The sequence below is a fragment of the Coregonus clupeaformis genome, chromosome 27, assembly GCF_020615455.1.
Source record: "Coregonus clupeaformis isolate EN_2021a chromosome 27, ASM2061545v1, whole genome shotgun sequence".
Lineage (NCBI taxonomy): Eukaryota > Metazoa > Chordata > Actinopteri > Salmoniformes > Salmonidae > Coregonus > Coregonus clupeaformis.
This window is the reverse complement of record NC_059218.1, coordinates 51551176-51573560: the sequence shown is the minus strand read 5'-3', so window position 1 is coordinate 51573560 and position 22385 is coordinate 51551176. Positions and strand designations below refer to the sequence as shown.

Below are 22385 nucleotides of genomic sequence, written 5' to 3'. Positions count from 1 at the left end.
TACTGACTCCTCTTCCCTCTGTCTCCTCTCTTCTCTCTCTAGTTATCACTTTCCTCCCTCTGTTAGAAAGACTATATTTAATAGCTGCAAATGTCTCTTTATCTTCTTCTGCCTCCCCCGCCTCTCTCTCTCTCTCTCTCTCTCTCTCTCTCTCTCTCTCTCTCTCTCTCTCTCTCTCTCTCTCTCTCTCTCTCTCTCTCTCTCTCTCTCTCTCTCTCTCTCTCTCTCTCTCTCTCTCTCTCTCTCTCTCTCTCTCTCTCTCTCTCTCTCTCTCTCTCTCTCTCTCTCTCTCTCTCTCTCTCTCTCTCTCTCTCTCTCTCTCTCTCTCTCTCTCTCTCTCTCTCTCTCTCTCTCTCTCTCTCTCTCTCTCTCTCTCTCTCTCTCAGGGAGGAGCAGATCTGTCTCTCTCTCCGACAGCGTCGCCGGAACCCTGGGGGATCCGGGACAGGTTGCCAAGGTAACAGGCAGAGGCAGAATATTTTTCCGGAGGAAATTACCGATGAGGAGTAAGCGGAACGATATGGAACGCCTCCGACGGGAGAGAGAGAGAGAGAGAGAGAGAGAGAAATACGCAGAGGAGAATCTGACTGGTTAGAGATGATCTCATGTTCAACAGTGTGTGTGTGTGTGTGTGTGTGTGTGTGTAAGGTTTATGAGCACGCGTGGGGCATGTAAGGATGTGTGTCTGTGTTTGTGTTTGTGCATGCACATGTGCATGTGTTTCCATGCATGTGTTTGTGGGTATGTCAGGGTTTAGGTGTGTGTGTATGTGTATGTGTACTGGTTGACCTGTGGGTGTGTGCCTGTGTTTGTGCATGCACGTGTGTGTATGTGTGTGTGTATGTATGTGTGTGTGTGTGCACGTGTGTGTGTGTATGTGTGTGTGTGTGTATGTGTGTGTGTGCACGTGTGTGTATGTGTGTGTACTGTATCTTAGAGCCCTTACATTTATACGTTTCACCACATCCCTTTATTCACAAACAAACCAGGTTTGGATCCTGCAAGGATCTTGGTCAGGATGGAAACGTTGTTTGTTAGTGAATAAAGGGACGTGGTGGATCTTGGTCAGGATGGAAACGTTGTTTGTTAGTGAATAAAGGGACGTGGTGGATCTTGGTCAGGATGGAAACATTGTTTGTTAGTGAATAAAGGGACATGGTGGATCTTGGTCAGGATGGAAACGTTGTTTGTTAGTGAATAAAGGGACGTGGTGGATCTTGGTCAGGATGGAAACGTTGTTTGTTAGTGAATAAAGGGACGTGGTGGATCTTGGTCAGGATGGAAACGTTGTTTGTTAGTGAATAAAGGGACGTGGTGGATCTTGGTCAGGATGGAAACATTGTTTGTTAGTGAATAAAGGGACGTGGTGGATCTTGGTCAGGATGGAAAGCGTTGTTTGTTAGTGAATAAAGGGACGTGGTGGATCTTGGTCAGGATGGAAACGTTGTTTGTTAGTGAATAAAGGGGCGTGGTGGATCTTGGTCAGGATGGAAACGTTGTTTGTTAGTGAATAAAGGGGACGTGGTGGATCTTGGTCAGGATGGAAACGTTGTTTGTTAGTGAATAAAGGGACGTGGTGGATCTTGGTCAGGATGGTTGTATGTTAGTGAATAAAGGACGTGGTGGATCTTGGTCAGGATGGTTGTATGTTAGTGAATAAAAGGACGTGGTGGATCTTGGTCAGGATGGTTGTATGTTAGTGAATAAAGGGACGTGGTGGATCTTGGTCAGGATGGTTGTATGTTAGTGAATAAGGGACGTGGTGGATCTTGGTCAGGATAGTTGTATGTTAGTGAATAAAGGGGACGTGGTGGATCTTGGTCAGGATGGAAACGTTGTTTGTTAGTGAATAAAGGGACGTGGTGGATCTTGGTCAGGATGGAAACGTTGTTTGTTAGTGAATAAAGGGACGTGGTGGATCTTGGTCAGGATGGAAACGTTGTTTGTTAGTGAATAAAGGGACGTGGTGGATCTTGGTCAGGATGGAAACGTTGTTTGTTAGTGAATAAAGGGACGTGGTGGATCTTGGTCAGGATGGAAACGTTGTTTGTTAGTGAATAAAGGGACGTGGTGGATCTTGGTCAGGATGGAAACGTTGTTTGTTAGTGAATAAAGGGACGTGGTGGATCTTGGTCAGGATGGTTGTATGTTAGTGAATAAAGGGACGTGGTGGATCTTGGTCAGGATGGTTGTATGTTAGTGAATAAAGGACGTGGTGGATCTTGGTCAGGATGGTTGTATGTTAGTGAATAAAAGGACGTGGTGGATCTTGGTCAGGATGGTTGTATGTTAGTGAATAAAGGGACGTGGTGGATCTTGGTCAGGATGGTTGTATGTTAGTGAATAAAGGGACGTGGTGGATCTTGGTCAGGATGGTTGTATGTTAGTGAATAAAGGGACGTGGTGGATCTTGGTCAGGATGGTTGTATGTTAGTGAATAAAGGGACGTGGTGGATCTTGGTCAGGATGGTTGTATGTTAGTGAATAAAGGGACGTGGTGGATCTTGGTCAGGATGGTTGTATGTTAGTGAATAAGGGACGTGGTGGATCTTGGTCAGGATGGTTGTATGTTAGTGAATAAAGGACGTGGTGGAGTGTGTGGGCTCGATTTATTTTAGACCAACTATTTTCTGCCCTGCAGCCCACTAAAAAGTACGTACGTTTCATCACACTTGAATACCGTGTGTATAATATGTTACCTTGGTACTGGTTGACCTGTGGGTAGGGGGTGTATAATGGTACTGGTTGACCTGGGGGGTAGGGGTGTATAATGGTACTGGTTGACCTGGGGGTAGGGGTGTATAATGGTACTGGTTGACCTGGGGGTAGGGGTGTATAATGGTACTGGTTGACCTGGGGGTAGGGGTGTATAATGGTACTGGTTGACCTGTGGGTAGGGGTGTATAATGGTACTGGTTGACCTGTGGGTAGGGGGTTGTGACGTCACGAGAGGCTACACAGCTTTCAGCGGGATTGCTCAAGTAGTGCAAGGAGACCAGGTTCAACCAAAACAAGGATTTTATTAAAGGTCTTGGGGAAACTAACGAAAGTATAACACAATACTGTTCTCTGGTGGCTCTTAAGGGTTAACAGTTCAGGGATGTCTCTTCCACATCCAAAATCATAACTCTCCCTCGCTCAAATAACTTTTCCCCAGTCTTACTGTCTTCCACGTTGCAGCTAGTGGCCAACCCAGCAAAACGTCCTTCCAAATGTCCCACACGTATTTCCACCGGTGCATATATCCAAAGGTGAGTATTTCCCCAAAGGTAAGTATCTCCAAATCCTTATATTCCTCCTGGAAGTGGACGTGCAGCACTCTTGTCCTCCAGAGAGCCCAGCCTGGAGACTGTGTCTCTTCCCTTCCCCAACCTTCAGCTCATCAGCTCCTCATTTGTTTCAGCTGCGTGGGAAGATTGGCCATAGAGGGGGTGGAGTTCCCGACCATACCAGCAGATGGAGCCATAGCTGTCTGGGTTTGCAGCCACCTCAGGGGGATGTAACGTCCCTCCAGGACACAGCCTCTCGTGACATCACACATCCCCCTCCTCGGGACCGACGTCCTCGTCGGGGTAAAGGCAGCGAAGAAGGCATCACGCCGGGAGAGGGCGTCCGCATTGCCGTGGTGCTTGCCAGACTGCTCTCTCTTCAACTCCTCCAACTCTAGGACCAGGGACTCAGCCTCCTGTTGTCTCTCCTTGAGTTTCTTACTGAACGCATCAGCCTTGGTTTTAGCAGAGTTTAGCTTCTGTTGAGCAGCTTTCAGTTCCCTCTCTCTCTCTGCCTCCGCATTCTTCATCTTGTTCTCCAACACCTTGTACTTCTCCTCTGCCTTCTTCTGGACCTCCTTACTACTGCGCAGGGTCTCCTCACACTCCTCGATGGTCCTGCGCAGCCTCTCCAGCTCCTCCTGTTGCTTAGGGAAGGAGCTCTGTTGGAGTTTAGCCTGGAGGATATCTAACTCTTCTGTCTTCATGTCTAACTGTTGCTTTAACAAACGATACCTCTCAGCGGTCCCCTTCAGACCAGACAGTTCTTTGTCCAGATTCTGTAGCTCCGTCTCTGTGTCGGTCTGGGCACCTGCCATCCCTATCAGAGCCCGGGCGGGAGTGAGTAACTCGGAGGATTGCACCGGAGCCTTCCCAGGATGAGTCTTGCCTCTCCGTTTCCGAGGTACTCGGGTTATCCTCTCCTGAGACTCTCTCCAGAGTGGGTAAAAGGCTGGGCAGTCTCGTCCAATTAGGACAGGGACGGGGAGGGAATCAACCACCCCCGCCGTCGTGTGTATGGTTCCCCGTGTGCTGGTCATTGTAAGTTCAGTAATGGGGTATTCTCTGGTGTCTCCATGGACACAGGAAACTGGGAGGACTTTCCCCGGGGGTCAGACACGTTGGGCCCACCAAATCCTTACGCACCAGGGTGGCCCGGCTACCAGAATCCAGTAAGGCCTCCACATCATGGTGATTCACAGTTACCGGGCAGGTGGGGGGGTCGATCTGGGCCGCCATCTACGACTCCCAAGAGCGAGGCAAAACGGTGTGTGGGTGCTGAGCTGGAGGACTCCGCAGTGGGCATAGGTTCATCGGCTGGTTTCCCACACTGCCAGGAGATATGTCCCATCTCCCCACACCGGTAACACTGTCGAGGTTCCCCATCCTGGTGTACTCTTCTTGGACCCGCCTGGTTTCTGGCTCCCCCTGGAGCCGGGATAAGTCCTGACGTGGCTGGGTTCGAGACCTTGGGGTCCTTTGGACGGGTTCTTCCCATTTGTGGTGGGGCCGCACTCCTGGGGTCTTTTCGGGAAGCATTCAGCATCTCCGCTGTGGCCTGGTACTTTTCCACAGCTTCCACGGTCAGATCAGCCGTGGTCAAGGCCTGTTGACTGATGAACCGTTTTGCCTCATAAGGCAGGGCGCGTAGGTAACGATCCACCACAACGGCCTCCACCACCGCCGCTGCTGTATTCCTCTGCGGATCCAGCCATTTCCTTGCGATTCGGACAAGTTCATGCATCTGCGGCCGAGGAGGTTGGTCTGGTTGGAAGGTCCAACTGTGAAAGCGCTGGGCCATACCAAACTTTGTGAGTCCATATCTGCTGAGGATCTCAGACTTCAGGGCATCATAGTCAGTAACCTGGTCAGGGCCCAGGTCCCGGACAGCATTCAGCGATTCCCCGGTTAGAAAGGGGGCTAACAGACCAACCCACTGTTGCTTGGGCCAGGCTTCCCTAGTGGCCGTGGCCTCAAATGCATGCAGGTATGCCTCAATGTCATCGGTAGCTCCCATCTTAGATATAAAGTCACTTGCCTTTATTGGGCGGGTATTTTGGACCACCCTCTGTCTCTGCAACTGCAATTCCTCTGCCTTCAGAAGGTTGGCTTTCTTTTGCTCCTCCAAGAGAGCCACGTTTGCTTGCATCTGGGCTTGCTGGCCAGCAACAAGGGCTTTCAATATGTCCTCCATTTCCGTCGAGGCGGGAGCCTACGGCCAACTTGGAAAACTGGGTGATCAAACCTTCGGTATCCTCCTCTGACATGCACTATTAACGCTTGAGCGTGCCCGTATTCTCCACCATCTGTGACGTCACGAGAGGCTACACAGCTTTCAGCGGGATTGCTCAAGTAGTGCAAGGAGACCAGGTTCAACCAAAACAAGGATTTTATTAAAGGTCTTGGGAAACTAACGAAAGTATAACACAATACTGTTCTCTGGTGGCTCTTAAGGGTTAACAGTTCAGGGATGTCTCTTCCACATCCAAAATCATAACTCTCCCTCGCTCAAATAACTTTTCCCCAGTCTTACTGTCTTCCACGTTGCAGCTAGTGGCCAACCCAGCAAAACGTCCTTCCAAATGTCCCACACGTATTTCCACCGGTGCATATATCCAAAGGTGAGTATTTCCCCAAAGGTAAGTATCTCCAAATCCTTATATTCCTCCTGGAAGTGGACGTGCAGCACTCTTGTCCTCCAGAGAGCCCAGCCTGGAGACTGTGTCTCTTCCCTTCCCCAACCTTCAGCTCATCAGCTCCTCATTTGTTTCAGCTGCGTGGGAAGATTGGCCATAGAGGGGTGGAGTTCCCGACCATACCAGCAGATGGAGCCATAGCTGTCTGGGTTTGCAGCCACCTCAGGGGGATGTAACGTCCCTCCAGGACACAGCCTCTCGTGACATCACAGGGTGTATAATGGTACTGGTTGACCTGTGGGTAGGGGTGTATAATGGTACTGGTTGACCTGTGGGTAGGGGTGTATAATATGTTACCTTGGTACTGGTTGACCTGTGGGTAGGGGTGTATAATGGTACTGGTTGACCTGTGGGTAGGGGTGTATAATGGTACTGGTTGACCTGTGGGTAGGGGTGTATAATGGTACTGGTTGACCTGTGGGTAGGGGTGTATAATATGTTACCTTGGTACTGGTTGACCTGTGGGTAGGAGGTATAATGGTACTGGTTGACCTGTGGGTAGGGGTGTATAATGGTACTGGTTGACCTGTGGGTAGGGGTGTATAATGGTACTGGTTGACCTGTGGGTAGGGGTGTATAATGGTACTGGTTGACCTGTGGGTAGGGGTGTATAATGGTACTGGTTGACCTGTGGGTAGGGGTGTATAATGGTACTGGTTGACCTGGGGGTAGGGGTGTATAATGGTACTGGTTGACCTGTGGGTAGGGGTGTATAATGGTACTGGTTGACCTGTGGGTAGGGGTGTATAATGGTACTGGTTGACCTGTGGGTAGGGGTGTATAATGGTACTGGTTGACCTGTGGGTAGGGGTGTATAATGGTACTGGTTGACCTGTGGGTAGGGGTGTATAATGGTACTGGTTGACCTGTGGGTAGGGGTGTATAATGGTACTGGTTGACCTGTGGGTAGGGGGTGTATAATGGTACTGGTTGACCTGGGGGTAGGGGTGTATAATATGTTACCTTGGTACTGGTTGACCTGTGGGTAGGGGTGTATAATGGTACTGGTTGACCTGGGGGTAGGGGTGTATAATGGTACTGGTTGACCTGGGGGTAGGGGTGTATAATATGTTACCTTGGTACTGGTTGACCTGGGGGTAGGGGTGTATAATATGTTACCTTGGTACTGGTTGACCTGGGGGTAGGGGTGTATAATATGTTACCTTGGTACTGGTTGACCTGTGGGTAGGGGTGTATAATGGTACTGGTTGACCTGGGGGTAGGGGTGTATAATGGTACTGGTTGACCTGGGGGTAGGGGTGTATAATATGATACCTTGGTACTGGTTGACCTGTGGGTAGGGGTGTATAATGGTACTGGTTGACCTGGGGGTAGGGGTGTATAATGGTACTGGTTGACCTGGGGGTAGGGGTGTATAATGGTACTGGTTGACCTGTGGGTAGGGGTGTATAATATGTTACCTTGGTACTGGTTGACCTGGGGGTAGGGGTGTATAATATGTTACCTTGGTACTGGTTGACCTGGGGGTAGGGGTGTATAATATGTTACCTTGGTACTGGTTGACCTGGGGGTAGGGGTGTATAATATGTTACCTTGGTACTGGTTGACCTGGGGGTAGGGGTGTATAATGGTACTGGTTGACCTGTGGGTAGGGGTGTATAATGGTACTGGTTGACCTGGGGGTAGGGGTGTATAATATGTTACCTTGGTACTGGTTGACCTGGGGGTAGGGTTGTATAATGGTACTGGTTGACCTGGGGGTAGGGGTGTATAATATGTTACCTTGGTACTGGTTGACCTGGGGGTAGGGGTGTATAATATGTTACCTTGGTACTGGTTGACCTGGGGGTAGGGGTGTATAATATGTTACCTTGGTACTGGTTGACCTGGGGGTAGGGGTGTATAATATGTTACCTTGGTACTGGTTGACCTGGGGGTAGGGGGTGTATAATATGTTACCTTGGTACTGGTTGACCTGGGGGTAGGGGTGTATAATATGTTACCTTGGTACTGGTTGACCTGGGGGTAGGGGTGTATAATATGTTACCTTGGTACTGGTTGACCTGGGGGTAGGGGTGTATAATATGTTACCTTGGTACTGGTTGACCTGGGGGTAGGGGTGTATAATATGTTACCTTGGTACTGGTTGACCTGGGGGTAGGGGTGTATAATATGTTACCTTGGTACTGGTTGACCTGGGGGTAGGGGTGTATAATATGTTACCTTGGTACTGGTTGACCTGGGGGTAGGGGTGTATAATATGTTACCTTGGTACTGGTTGACCTGGGGGTAGGGGTGTATAATATGTTACCTTGGTACTGGTTGACCTGGGGGTAGGGGTGTATAATATGTTACCTTGGTACTGGTTGACCTGGGGGGTAGGGGTGTATAATATGTTACCTTGGTACTGGTTGACCTGGGGGTAGGGGTGTATAATATGTTACCTTGGTACTGGTTGACCTGGGGGTAGGGGTGTATAATATGTTACCTTGGTACTGGTTGACCTGGGGGTAGGGGTGTATAATATGTTACCTTGGTACTGGTTGACCTGGGGGTAGGGGTGTATAATATGTTACCTTGGTACTGGTTGACCTGGGGGTAGGGGTGTATAATATGTTACCTTGGTACTGGTTGACCTGGGGGTAGGGGTGTATAATATGTTACCTTGGTACTGGTTGACCTGGGGGTAGGGTTGTATAATGGTACTGGTTGACCTGTGGGTAGGGGTGTATAATGGTACTGGTTGACCTGGGGGTAGGGGTGTATAATGGTACTGGTTGACCTGGGGGTAGGGGTGTATAATATGTTACCTTGGTACTGGTTGACCTGGGGGTAGGGGTTTCTCTGACCCTGGACCATCTGTCTGGGGAGATGCTGCTGCTGCTGCTGCTGCTGCTGGAGCTATACACACACACACGACCACAGAAGAAGAACAGACACAACCACATCACTTCCTGTTCTATGGCATCACTTCCTGTTCCATGACATTATTAAAGGTCAATTCAATCAGTAGCCAAAACGTACAGGCTACTATCACCTGGAAACAACCATGAAAAAGCAATACAGTACAATATGCCTGACAATATGCCTAACCCTTCACATAAAATGTTGTCAAACTAACTGTACGAACCTGTTATAAATAGGTAGTCTGGAGTGTGTATAATGTCACTCAATTAAGAATGTTCATTTAGTGCATAACAATTTATCTCTGTTTGTTGTCAATCTTGAATCAGTGTCTGTCAGGTTAATTCTAGTAACCCAGTATATATAGCTATAGTCTGTCAGGTTAATTCTAGTAACCCAGTATATATAGCTATAGTCTGTCAGGTTAATTCTAGTAACCCAGTATATATAGCTATAGTCTGGCAGGTTAATTCTAGTAACCCAGTATATATAGCTATAGTCTGTCAGGTTAATTCTAGTAACCCAGTATATATAGCTATAGTCTGTCAGGTTAATTCTAGTAACCCAGTATATATAGCTATAGTCTGGCAGGTTAATTCTAGTAACCCAGTATATATAGCTATAGTCTGTCAGGTTAATTCTAGTAACCCAGTATATATAGCTATAGTCTGTCAGGTTAATTCTAGTAACCCAGTATATATAGCTATAGTCTGGCAGGTTAATTCTAGTAACCCAGTATATATAGCTATAGTCTGGCAGGTTAATTCTAGTAACCCAGTATATATAGCTATAGTCTGTCAGGTTAATTCTAGTAACCCAGTATATATAGCTATAGTCTGTCAGGTTAATTCTAGTAACCCAGTATATATAGCTATAGTCTGTCAGGTTAATTCTAGTAACCCAGTATATATAGCTATAGTCTGGCAGGTTAATTCTAGTAACCCAGTATATATAGCTATAGTCTGTCAGGTTAATTCTAGTAACCCAGTATATATAGCTATAGTCTGTCAGGTTAATTCTAGTAACCCAGTATATATAGCTATAGTCTGTCAGGTTAATTCTAGTAACCCAGTATATATAGCTATAGTCTGTCAGGTTAATTCTAGTAACCCAGTATATATAGCTATAGTCTGTCAGGTTAATTCTAGTAACCCAGTATATATCGCTATAGTCTGTCAGGTTAATTCTAGTAACCCAGTATATATAGCTATAGTCTGTGAGGTTAATTCTAGTAACCCAGTATATATCGCTATAGTCTGTCAGGTTAATTCTAGTAACCCAGTATATATAGCTATAGTCTGTCAGGTTAATTCTAGTAACCCAGTATATATAGCTATAGTCTGGCAGGTTAATTCTAGTAACCCAGTAACAACTTAGAATGTTCATTTAGAACACAACAGGTATAGAGAGAAAATCAGGAGATAATAGTATGCATGTCTGCATGTTGTGTTGTGCCAATCACATTCAACTTGCTGTGTGTGTGTGTGTGTGTGTGTGTGTGTGTGTGTGTGTGTGTGTGGACTTAGGGAGTTCAGAACTCTTTAACACCAGTTTCCACACAGAGGGAAAAATACAAGTAAAACACCAAATTATCACAGCAGGTGTTGTGTACACACACACACACACACACACACACACACTATCTGAGGACATCAAAGGAATCCTAAAGCATCGGGAGGGGGTTAGTGTAGAGGGGGATGTTAGTAAACGTGAGAGCTGATTATAAATGTGTGACTGTGTGTCTGTGACTGTGTGTCTGTGACTGTGTGTCTGTGACTGTGTGTCTGTGACTGTGTGTCTGTGACTGTGTGTCTGTGACTATGTGTCTGTGACTATGTGTCTGTGACTGTGTGTGTGTATATATAGACAGCTAAAGAGGAGAGGAGACGCTTTGGTGATTAATTTGCAACACAGACAGACGGGGGAGAAAGAGAGAGACGGTGCGGTAATCATGTCCCCACATCCACCTGCTCCTCCTCCCCCTCTCTGGTCTGTCCCTTCATCTCCCTCCCTCCTCTCACCTGTTCAGCCAGTAGTTGTTGTTGTTGTTGTTGTTGTTGTTGTTGTCTCTGCTCTCTCATTAGCTGTTGTTTCTGTTGTTCCATCATGTGGAGCTGGACTCTCTTCTCCTGCTCCATCACCATCATCTGTTTCATCATGGCCGCCTGCTGCTGGTTGCCCAGGTAACCGGGAGGGGCCCCTGCGCCCTGATTGGGCCCTGCGCCCGAGGCCACACCCCCGGCAGGGTGAGGGGGCGGGACGGCACCGGGCTGCCGCGACATTCCCACCACACCTTGTTCCTAAAGAGAGAGAGAGGGGGAGGGAGATCAGTGATAGGTTCTTATTGGTGGGATGATCAATCAATCAATTAGCTGACCAAGCAATTAATCAAATCAAGGAGTAAATGTTTGTGTGGCACTTTTCACAGAGCATTCAACTGAAGACTGAAGCAACCTTAAAACCTACAATACAATGACACATTAATTATCCCAGGAACCCTGTGTAAAGGATTATCCCAGGAACCCTGTGTAAAGGATTATCCCAGGAACCCTGTGTAAAGGATTATCCCAGGAACCCTGTGTAAAGGATTATCCCAGGAACCCTGTGTAAAGGATTATCCCAGGAACCCTGTGTAAAGGATTATCCCAGGAACCCTGTGTAAAGGATTATCCCAGGAACCCTGTGTAAAGGATTATCTCAGGAACCCTGTGTAAAGGTGAACAGCCTCAGCAGGATACACTATATATACCAAAGTATGTGGACACCCCTTCAAATGAGTGAGTTGCTGACAGGTGTATCAAATCGAGCACACAGCCATGCAATCTCCTTAGGAAAACATTTGCAGTAGAATGGCCTTACTGAAGAGCTCAGTGACTTTCAACGTGGCACCGTCATAGGATGCCACCTTTCCAACAAGTCAGTTCGTCAAATTTCTGCCCGGCTAGAGCTGCCCCGGTCAACTGTAAGTGCTGTTATTGTGAAGCGGAAACGTCTTGGAGCAACAACGACTCAACCGTGAAGTGGTAGGCCACACAAGCTCACAGAACGGGATCGCCGTGTGCTGAAGCACGTAGCGCGTAAAAATAGTCTGCCCTCGGTTGTAACACTCACTACCAAGTTCCAAACTGCCTTTGGAAGCAACGTCAGCATAATAACTGTTCGTCGGGAGCTTCATGAAATGTGTTTCCATGGCCGAGCAGCCGCAAACAAGCCTAAGATCACCATGCGCAATGCCAAGCGTCGGCTGGAGTGGTGTAAAGCTCACCGCCATTGGACTCTGAAGCAGTGGAAACGCGTTCTCTGGAGTGATGAATCACAATTCACTATCTGGCAGTCCGACGGATGAATATGGGTTTGGCGGATGCCAGGAGAACGCTATCTGCCCCAATGTATAGTGCTGTAAAGTTTGGTGGAGGAGGAATAATGGCCTGGGGCTGTTTTTCATGGTTCGGGCTAGGCCCCTTAGTTCCAGTGAAGGGAAATCTTAACGCTACAGCATACAATGACATTCTAGACGATTCTGTGCTTCCAACTTTGTGGCAACAGTTTGGGGAAGGCCCTTTCCTGTTTCAGCATGACCCCCGTGCACAAAGCGAGGTCCATACAGAAATAGTTTGTCGAGTTCGGTGTGGAAGAACTTGACTGGCCTGCACAGAACCCTGACCTAAACCCCATCGAACACCTTTGGGATGAATTGGAACCGACTGCGAGCCAGGCCTAATCGCCCAACATCAGTGACTGTCCTCACTAATGCTCTTGTGGCTGAATGGATGCATGTCCCCGCAGCAATGTTCCAACATCTAGTGGAAAGCCTTCCCAGAAGAGTGGAGGCTGTTATTGCAAAGGGGGGACCAACTCCATATTAATGGCCATGATTTTGGAATGAGATGTTCGACGAGCAGGTGTCCACATACCTTTGGTCATGTAGTGGATTTTCCTTCAGACTAAACACCACAGTTTCAAAGATTCCTCCCAGCTAACCCCTCACTCTCATCCCCTCCCAGTGCAGTATGGGTAGTCCTAGCCTTAGGCACATGGGATTGTGGATCCTCTGTGCATACATTACCCCCTCATTAGCATATAAAGAGCTACTTCCTCCACTTAGCCGCATGCTAATCTTTAATAGGATGAAACAGCACTCTGGAACACCATTACAGCCCCAACCGACCAATTAGACGAGCCCGCTCAGGAATCTATTAAAGGTTAATTCAGTACATTGTTTCGGATAAGAGCGCCCATCGTTTAGCACTGCTTGGTGTCGACAATGGACTAGAATGAATGAATGGTGTTTTATTTTGTTCACTGTTGTTTTAGGGAAGGTTGGCTACACATTGTCCTAAGTGCCAGTTAGTTTTGAGAGAGAGAGAGAAGAGAGAGAGAGAGAGAGAGAGAAACAGAGAGAAGAGAGAGTGAGAAAGAGAGAGAGAGGGAGAGAGAGAGAGAGAGAGAGAGAAGAGAGAGAGAGAGAGAGAGAGAGAGAGAGAGAGAGTGTGAGTGAGTGAGTGAGTGAGTGAGAGAGAGAGAGAGAGAGAGAGTGAAGAGAGAAGAATACGGAGGGAGAGATAAAAGATGTTAGGGGGAGTGAGTGATGGAGAGAAAGACAGAGGGATGGAGTGATAAAAGAGAGAGAGAGAAGCTTGAACAGACTCCTCCCAGTAAGCACAATAAGCAGACCAGACAGCCAGACCAGACTGGTCGATACTCCGAGCCGTCTCATCTCCTGCTTGGCACACCATGATGCCAGCCGGTCAGGCCAATAAAATGATGCCTGAGTGGAGTGAGTGGCACGGTGCAGTAGCGGGGTCTGGCCTGCAGGGGTCACTGGTGTTCTGTGTGTGTGTGTGTGTGTGTAACAGGCTCATTGGTCTCCTCTCTCAGCAGATGGCTCAATCATGACGACTCTGATCTACGATCTCTTCTCCCTCTCGGTCTTTCTCCTCTCGCTCCCTCTCTCCATAATTCTTCTCCTTCTCTCTCTCTGTGTTCTTCCCCCTTCCTCTGTTCTTCTCCTCCTCTCTCTCTGTGTTCTTCCCCCTTCCTCTGTTCTTCTCCTCCTCTCTCTCTGTGTTCTTCCCCCTTCCTCTGTTCTTCTCCTCCTCTCTCTCTGTGTTCTTCCCCCTTCCTCTGTTCTTCTCCTCCTCTCTCTCTGTGTTCTTCCCCCTTCCTCTGTTCTTCTCCTCCTCTCTCTCTGTGTTCTTCCCCCCTTCCTCTGTTCTTCTCCTCCTCTCTCTCTGTGTTCTTCCCCCCTTCCTCTGTTCTTCTCCCTCCTCTCTCTCCGTGTTCTTCCCCTTCCTCTGTTCTTCTCCTCCTCTCTCTCTGTGTTCTTCCCCCCTTCCTCTGTTCTTCTCCTCCTCTCTCTCTGTGTTCTTCCCCTTCCTCTGTTCTTCTTCTCCTCCTCTCTCTCTGTGTTCTTCCCCTTCCTCTGTTCTTCTCCTCCTCTCTCTCTGTGTTCTTCCCCCTTCCTCTGTTCTTCTCCTCCTCTCTCTCTGTGTTCTTCCACCTTCCTCTGTTCTTCACCTCCTCTCTCTCTGTGTTCTTCCCCTTCCTCTGTTCTTCTCCTCCTCTCTCTCTGTGTTCTTCCCCCTTCCTCTGTTCTTCTCCTCCTCTCTCTCTTTGTTCTTCCCCCTTCCTCTGTTCTTCTCCTCCTCTCTCTCTGTGTTCTTCCCCCTTCCTCTGTTCTTCTCCTCCTCTCTCTCTGTGTTCTTCCCCCTTCCTCTGTTCTTCTCCTCCTCTCTCTCTGTGTTCTTCCCCCTTCCTCTGTTCTTCTCCTCCTCTCTCTCTGTGTTCTTCCCCCTTCCTCTGTTCTTCTCCTCCTCTCTCTCTCTGTGTTCTTCCCCCTTCCTCTGTTCTTCCCCTCCTCTCTCTCTGTGTTCTTCCCCCCTTCCTCTGTTCTTCTCCTCCTCTCTCTCTCGTGTTCTTCCCCTTCCTCTGTTATTCTCCTCCTCTCTCTCTGTGTTCTTCCCCCCTTCCTCTGTTCTTCTCCTCCTCTCTCTCTGTGTTCTTCCCCCTTCCTCTGTTCTTCTCCTCCTCTCTCTCTGTGTTCTTCCCCCTTCCTCTGTTCTTCTCCTCCTCTCTCTCTCTGTGTTCTTCTCCCTTCCTCTGTTCTTCTCCATCACTCTCATCCCTATTTTTCCAACCCATCTTCACCCACATTATACCTATTCTCTCTCTCTCTCTTCTCCCTCTCTCCTCGGATTGGATTCATCTCTCTCTCCTCTAACTGGTCCTGTGTCGTGCCCTAACAACCTCATGGGAGAAAAAGAAGGGAAGAGAGGTGGGCGGACAAAGAGAGACAGAGGGGATGAGAGGGCAAAGGGAGAGCGATAGTGGGAAGAGAGGAAGGTAATGAAAGGAGAGAACATGAGGGAAGACAAGAGGAGAGCAGGTATCAAGGAGGAGGAAAGAGAAAGGAAAAGAAGAGCCAAAAGAGGAGAAGAGGAGAGGAAAGAGGGGAAGAGGAGAGGAAAGGAAAGAGGGAAGAGGAGAGGAAAGAGGGGAAGAGGAGAGGAAAGCAGGGAAGAGGAGAGGAAAGAGGGGAAGAGGACAGGAAAGAGGAGGAAAGGAAAGCAGGCAGCCTGGCAACTGTATCCGTGGCAAGAAGCAGATGGTGCTCGTAGGAGAAGCAATGGCCGCTGTGCCTGGTCACCCCCGACAACACCGGGCAGTCCCGCGGGAACCTCTCTCTCTCTCTCTCTCTCTCTCTCTCTCTCTCTCTCTCTCTCTCTCTCTCTCTCTCTCTCTCTCTCTCTCTCTCTCTCTCATCTGTGCGAGACTATAGAGCACTCCAGTAGATAGAGGATATATATTCATGATACTGTACCTTCATACAGTCAGTCAGTCTACCATGACTATTAGTACAACATATAGAAACACTCTGAAGGAGATAGACAATAGAAAGACAGAGGTGGTCACATGAATACGCCTGCAGAGAGGTAGATCATAGATGATATGACTTATAAAGAGGGGAGGGAGATGAGGAAGAGTTATCTGTCGTTCCGGTGGGTAGGTAGGATGTGTTTTTGGAGGAGCAGAGGCTGTCAGGTTTATTGGGTTAGGAGGCAGGGAGAGCACAAGTGATTACATTACACACACACAGCAGAAATATACGTGTGTGTGTGTGTGTGTGTGTATGTATGTGTGTGTGTGTATGAGAGATGACGATTGTGCGGCTGGCTGCATATGAGACAAAGTGTGTGTGTGTGTGGTACACCTCGGTATGCTCTGCAGCCAAGGTGAAGTCACTTGTCCTGTCCCCATGGTGACCACACTGCAGTAATATTATGGGCTTTGTTCTGCTGTCACACACTGAGGCCGCACGCAGCACCGCACACTACATTACACTCTGTACCTCATGCACACACTGAGGCCGCACGCAGCACCGCACACTACATTACACTCTGGACCTCATGCACACACTGAGGCCGCACGCAGCACCGCACACTACATTACACTCTGGACCTCATGCACACACTGAGGCCGCACGCAGCACCGCACACTACATTACACTCTGGACCTCATGCACACACTGAGGCCGCACGCAGCACCGCACACTACATTACACTCTGGACCTCATGCACACACTGAGGCCGCACGCAGCACCGCACACTACATTACACTCTGGACCTCATGCACACACTGAGGCCGCACGCAGCACCGCACACTACATTACACTCTGGACCTCATGCACACACTGAGGCCGCACGCAGCACCGCACACTACATTACACTCTGTACCTCATGCACACACTGAGGCCGCACGCAGCACCGCACACTACATTACACTCTGGACCTCATGCACACACTCGAGGCCGCACGCAGCACCGCACACTACATTACACTCTGGACCTCATGCACACACTGAGGCCGCACGCAGCACCGCACACTACATTACACTCTGGACCTCATGCACACACTGAGGCCGCACGCAGCACCGCACACTACATTACACTCTGGACCTCATGCACACACTGAGGCCGCACGCAGCACCGCACACTACATTACACTCTGGACCTCATGCACACACTGAGGCCGCACGCAGCACCGCACACTACATTACACTCTGGACCTCATGCACAAACAATAAGCCTCTCATAGTGGTGGTGGAACACACAGTGTCTGGGTGCTTTCTGCAGTAGTAACACATCTGTCACACACTTCAATAGGAGAGAGAGAGGAAGAAGGGGGGGGGGGACCAAGAATATAAGGAGGAGGAGATACTGAGGTATTGAGAGAGAGAGATATAGAGAGAGAAAGGTAGAGTGAGTGAAAGGCTGGTCATTGCTCACATCAACACCATCATCCCTGGAAACCCTAGACCCACTCCAATGTAGTCATTGATTTTTAATTGAAATAATAAGTGTGTCCTTCAAACTTTGCTTTCGTCAAAGAATCCTCCATTTGCAGCAATTACAGCCTTGCAGACCTTTGGCATTCTAGTTGTAAATTTGTTGAGGTAATCTGAAGAGATTTCACCCCATGCTTCCTGAAGCACCTCCCACAAGTTGGATTGGCTTGATGGGCACTTCTTACGTACCATACGGTCAAGCTGCACCCACAACAGCTCAATAGGGTTGAGATCCGGTGACTGTGCTGGCCACTCCATTATAGACAGAATACCAGCTGACTGCTTCTTCCCTAAATAGTTATTGCATAGTTTGGAGCTGTGCTTTGGGTCATTGTCCTGTTGTAGGAGGAAATTGGCTCCAATCAAGCGCCGTCCACAGGGTATGGCATGGCGTTGCAAAATGGAGTGATAGCCTTCCTTCTTCAAGATCCCTTTTACCCTGTACAAATCTCCCACTTTACCACCACCAAAGCACCCCCAGACCATCACATTGCCTCCACCATGCTTGACAGATGCATCAAGCACTCCTCCAGCATCTTTTCATTTGGTCTGTGTCTCAAATGTTCTTCTTTGTGATCCGAACAGCTCAAACTTTGATTCGTCTGTCCATAACACTTTTTTCCAATCTTCCTCTGTCCAGTGTCTGTGTTCTTTTGCCCATCTTAATCTTTTCTTTTTATTGGCCAGTCTGAGATATGGCTTTTTCTTTGCAACTCTGCCTAGAAGGTCAGCATCCCGGAGTCGCCTCTTCACTGTTGACGTTGAGACTGGTGTTTTGTGGGTACTATTTAATGAAGCTGCCAGTTGAGGACATGTGAGGCGTCTGTTTCTCAAACTAGACACTCTAATGTATTTGTCCTCTTGCTCAGTTGTGCACCGGGGCCTCCCACTCCTCTTTCTATTCTGGTTAAAGCCAGTTTGCGATGTTCTGTGAAGGGAGTAGTACACAGCGTTGTACGAGATCTTCAGTTTCTTGGCAATTTCTCGCATGGAATAGCCTTCATTTCTCAGAACAAGAATAGACTGATGAGTTTCAGAAGAAAGTTATTTGTTTCTGGCCATTTTGAGCATGTAATCAAACCCACAATTGCCAATGCTCCAGATACTCAACTAGTCTCAAGAAGGCCAGTTTTATTGCTTCTTTATTCAGCACAACAGTTTTCAGCTGTGCTAACATAATTGCAAAATTTTTCTAATGATCAATTAGCCTTTTGAAATGATAAACTTGGATTAGCAAACACAACGTGCCATTGGAACACAGGACTGATGGTTGCTGATAATGGGCCTCTGTAAGCCTATGTAGATATTCCATTAACAATCAGCCGTTTCCAGCTACTATAGCAATTTACAACATTAACAATGTCTGCACTGTATTTCTGATCAATTTGATGTTCTTTTAATGGGGGAAAAAATGCTTTTCTTTCGAAAACAAGTACCTTTCTAAGTGACCCCAAACTTTTGAACGGTAGTGTGTATGTGAGAATGCTGTTCATTGACTACAGCTCAGCGTTCAACACCATATTGCTCACAAAGCTCATCACTAAGCTTAGGACCCTGGTACTAAACACCTCCCTCTGCAACTGGATCCTGGACTTCCTGACGGGCCGCCCCCAGGTGGTAAGGGTAGGCAACAACACATCTGCCACGCTGATCCTCAACACAGGGGCCCCTCAGGGGTGCGTGCTCAGTCCCCTCCTGTACTCCCTGTTCACCCACGACTGCATGGCCAGGCACGACTCCAACACCATCATTATGTGTTAAGCCTCCCGAGTGGCGCAGTGGTCTAAGGCACTGCATCGCAGTGCTAGCTGTGCCACTAGAGATCCTGGTTCGAATCCAGGCTCTGTCGTAGCCGGCCGCGACCGGGAGACCCATGGGGCGGCGCATAATTGGCCCTGCGTCTCCCAGGGTAGGGGAGGGAATGGCCGGCAGGGATGTAGCTCAGTTGGTAGAGCATGGCGTTTGCAACGCCAGGGTTGTGGGTTCAATTCCCACGGGGGGCCAGTATGAACAATAAAATAATGTATGCACTCACTAACTGTAAGTCGCTCTGGATAAGAGCGTCTGCTAAATGATGTAAATGTAAATGTAATCATTAAGTTTGCTGACGACACAACGGTGGTAGGCCTGATCACCGACAACGATGAGACAGCCTATAGGGAGGAAGTCAGAGACCTGGAAAGGTGGTGCCAGGATAACAACCTCTCCCTCAACATCAGCAAGACAAAGGAGCTGATCGTGGACTACTGGAAAAGGAGGGCCGAACACGCCCCCATTCACATCGACAGGGTTGTAGTGGAGCGGGTCGAGAGTTTAAGTTCCTTGGTGTCCACACCACCAACAAACTATCATGGTCCAAACACACCAAGAAAGAAGAGAGAGCGAGAGAGAGAGGTAGAGAGAGAGAGGTAGAGAGAGAGAGCGGTACAGAGAGAGAGGTAGAGAGAGGTAGAGCGAACGAGAGAGTTACAGCGAGAGAGAGAGAGGTAGAGAGAGAGAGAGGTAGAGCGAGAGAGAGAGCGAGAGAGAGAGGATATTGTAGTGATTGATCAGCAGTGATCAGCCCATTAATATGGGGTCCTAACTGTCAGGACCCCTAAAGAGCAGCACACGTCTCCGGACAGCCCTGCCTGATCAAAATACACAAACAGTACATGGAGAGGTGTGTGTATATCTGTGTGTGTGTATACATAAAACATGTACTTTCTGCCTTTCTGTTAAATACATTACTGTACACATCTTGAAGGGTGTGTGTGATACTCTGTGATACTGATTGTGTATTAAAACACATTGTCTAACATGGGTATTACGCAACACACACACGGACACACACACAGGCACACACACACACACTGGCACACACACACAGCAACCTCGAGCAGATGGTGAAGCCAGACCTCACGGCTTCATTAAACTATCACACTCCAACACACACACACTCACACACACACACACACACACTGACACATGTACACACACATTGATATTCAAACCCCACTGACATACAGTCTATACACCAACAGTAAATACAACCATTACAATGTACACACACCCTTCCACTAATACATTCCAACATTAACACAAATCCTCCCAAGTTACAGCACTCATACACTAGTCCCCTCTTATGCTGTTTCATCTGTAGGGAGGGAGGGCTCTATTTAAAGTGTTGTAGAGGGAGACGAGGGTTGGTCTGTTTCATCTGTAGGGAGGGAGGGCTCTATTTAAAGTGTTGTAGAGGGAGAAGAGGGTTGGTCTGTTTCATCTGTAGGGAGGGAGGGCTCTATTTAAAGTGTTGTAGAGGGAGACGAGGGTTGGTCTGTTTCATCTGTAGGGAGGGAGGGCTCTATTTAAAGTGTTGTAGAGGGAGACGAGGGTTGGTCTGTTTCATCTGTAGGGAGGGAGGGCTCTATTTAAAGTGTTGTAGAGGGAGACGAGGGTTGGTCTGTTTCATCTGTAGGGAGGGAGGGCTCTATTTAAAGTGTTGTAGAGGGAGAAGAGGGTTGGTCTGTTTCATCTGTAGGGAGGGAGGGCTCTATTTAAAGTGTTGTAGAGGGAGAAGAGGGTTGGTCTGTTTCATCTGTAGGGAGGGAGGGCTCTATTTAAAGTGTTGTAGAGGGAGAAGAGGGTTGGTCTGTTTCATCTGTAGGGAGGGAGGGCTCTATTTAAAGTGTTGTAGAGGGAGACGAGGGTTGGTTTGTTTCATCTGTAGGGGAGGGAGGGCTCTATTTAAAGTGTTGTAGAGGGAGACGAGGGGTTGGTCTGTTTCATCTGTAGGGAGGGAGGGCTCTATTTAAAGTGTTGTAGAGGGAGAAGAGGGTTGGTCTGTTTCATCTGTAGGGAGGGAGGGCTCTATTTAAAGTGTTGTAGAGGGAGACGAGGGTTGGTCTGTTTCATCTGTAGGGAGGGAGGGCTCTATTTAAAGTGTTGTAGAGGGAGAAGAGGGTTGGTCTGTTTCATCTGTAGGGAGGGAGGGCTCTATTTAAAGTGTTGTAGAGGGAGAAGAGGGTTGGTTTGTTTCATCTGTAGGGAGGGAGGGCTCTATTTAAAGTGTTGTAGAGGGAGAAGAGGGTTGGTCTGTTTCATCTGTAGGGAGGGAGGGCTCTATTTAAAGTGTTGTAGAGGGAGAAGAGGGTTGGTCTGTTTCATCTGTAGGGAGGGAGGGCTCTATTTAAAGTGTTGTAGAGGGAGAAGAGGGTTGGTCTGTTTCATCTGTAGGGAGGGAGGGCTCTATTTAAAGTGTTGTAGAGGGAGACGAGGGTTGGTCTGTTTCATCTGTAGGGAGGGAGGGCTCTATTTAAAGTGTTGTAGAGGGAGACGAGGGTTGGTCTGTTTCATCTGTAGGGAGGGAGGGCTCTATTTAAAGTGTTGTAGAGGGAGACGAGGGTTGGTCTGTTTCATCTGTAGGGAGGGAGGGCTCTATTTAAAGTGTTGTAGAGGGAGACGAGGGTTGGTCTGTTTCATCTGTAGGGAGGGAGGGCTCTATTTAAAGTGTTGTAGAGGGAGACGAGGGTTGGTCTGTTTCATCTGTAGGGAGGGAGGGCTCTATTTAAAGTGTTGTAGAGGGAGACGAGGGTTGGTCTGTTTCATCTGTAGGGAGGGAGGGCTCTATTTAAAGTGTTGTAGAGGGAGACGAGGGTTGGTCTGTTTCATCTGTAGGGAGGGAGGGCTCTATTTAAAGTGTTGTAGAGGGAGACGAGGGTTGGTCTGTTTCATCTGTAGGGAGGGAGGGCTCTATTTAAAAGTGTTGTAGAGGGAGAAGAGGGTTGGTCTGTTTAACCTGTAGATATCAGTTGAAGCAGCAGACTCAAACTAACATTGAAAAACAACCAAGCTTGTGAACAAAACAAATGTAAATAGCCAAGAAACACGAGGACAAAGTGTCACTTCAGTAGACTTTTGAGTAAATTAGACCAACTGTTATGCAGAAATGAATCTATCAGCACTTCACCCTGCCAAGCAGTGAGGCTGCGCAAGGACAGATATAAGATTCATATTTATTTGTGCGATTAGCAGCTATGAAACAAAACAGCAGAAATACTTTGAAAACAGCTACTTTACAGCATTTTTCTGCTGTAAATCGCAACTCGCACATGTGCTCATACTTGACTTATTGACTATTTTTATTCGCAAATGCGAACGTAAGGTTGGCACTGTAGAGCCCTGCAAACTGACCACCCGCCAACGTGGCTGGTGAAATAGACATTCTTACCCG

At 48.2% G+C, this 22385-nt stretch overlaps 1 protein-coding gene across 1 annotated transcript in view; it reads right to left on the bottom strand.

Moving 5' to 3' along the window:
* Positions 1–22385, bottom strand: part of maml3 (mastermind-like transcriptional coactivator 3) — a 131607-nt gene that overhangs the window by 3141 nt on the left and 106081 nt on the right. Inside the window, exons 4-5 of the mRNA XM_045207964.1 lie at positions 10852–11130; positions 8737–8827 (exon numbers count right to left, since the gene is read on the bottom strand). Coding sequence (XP_045063899.1) covers positions 8737–8827; positions 10852–11130 — 370 coding nt within the window. The remainder of the gene's footprint in view (positions 1–8736; positions 8828–10851; positions 11131–22385) is intronic.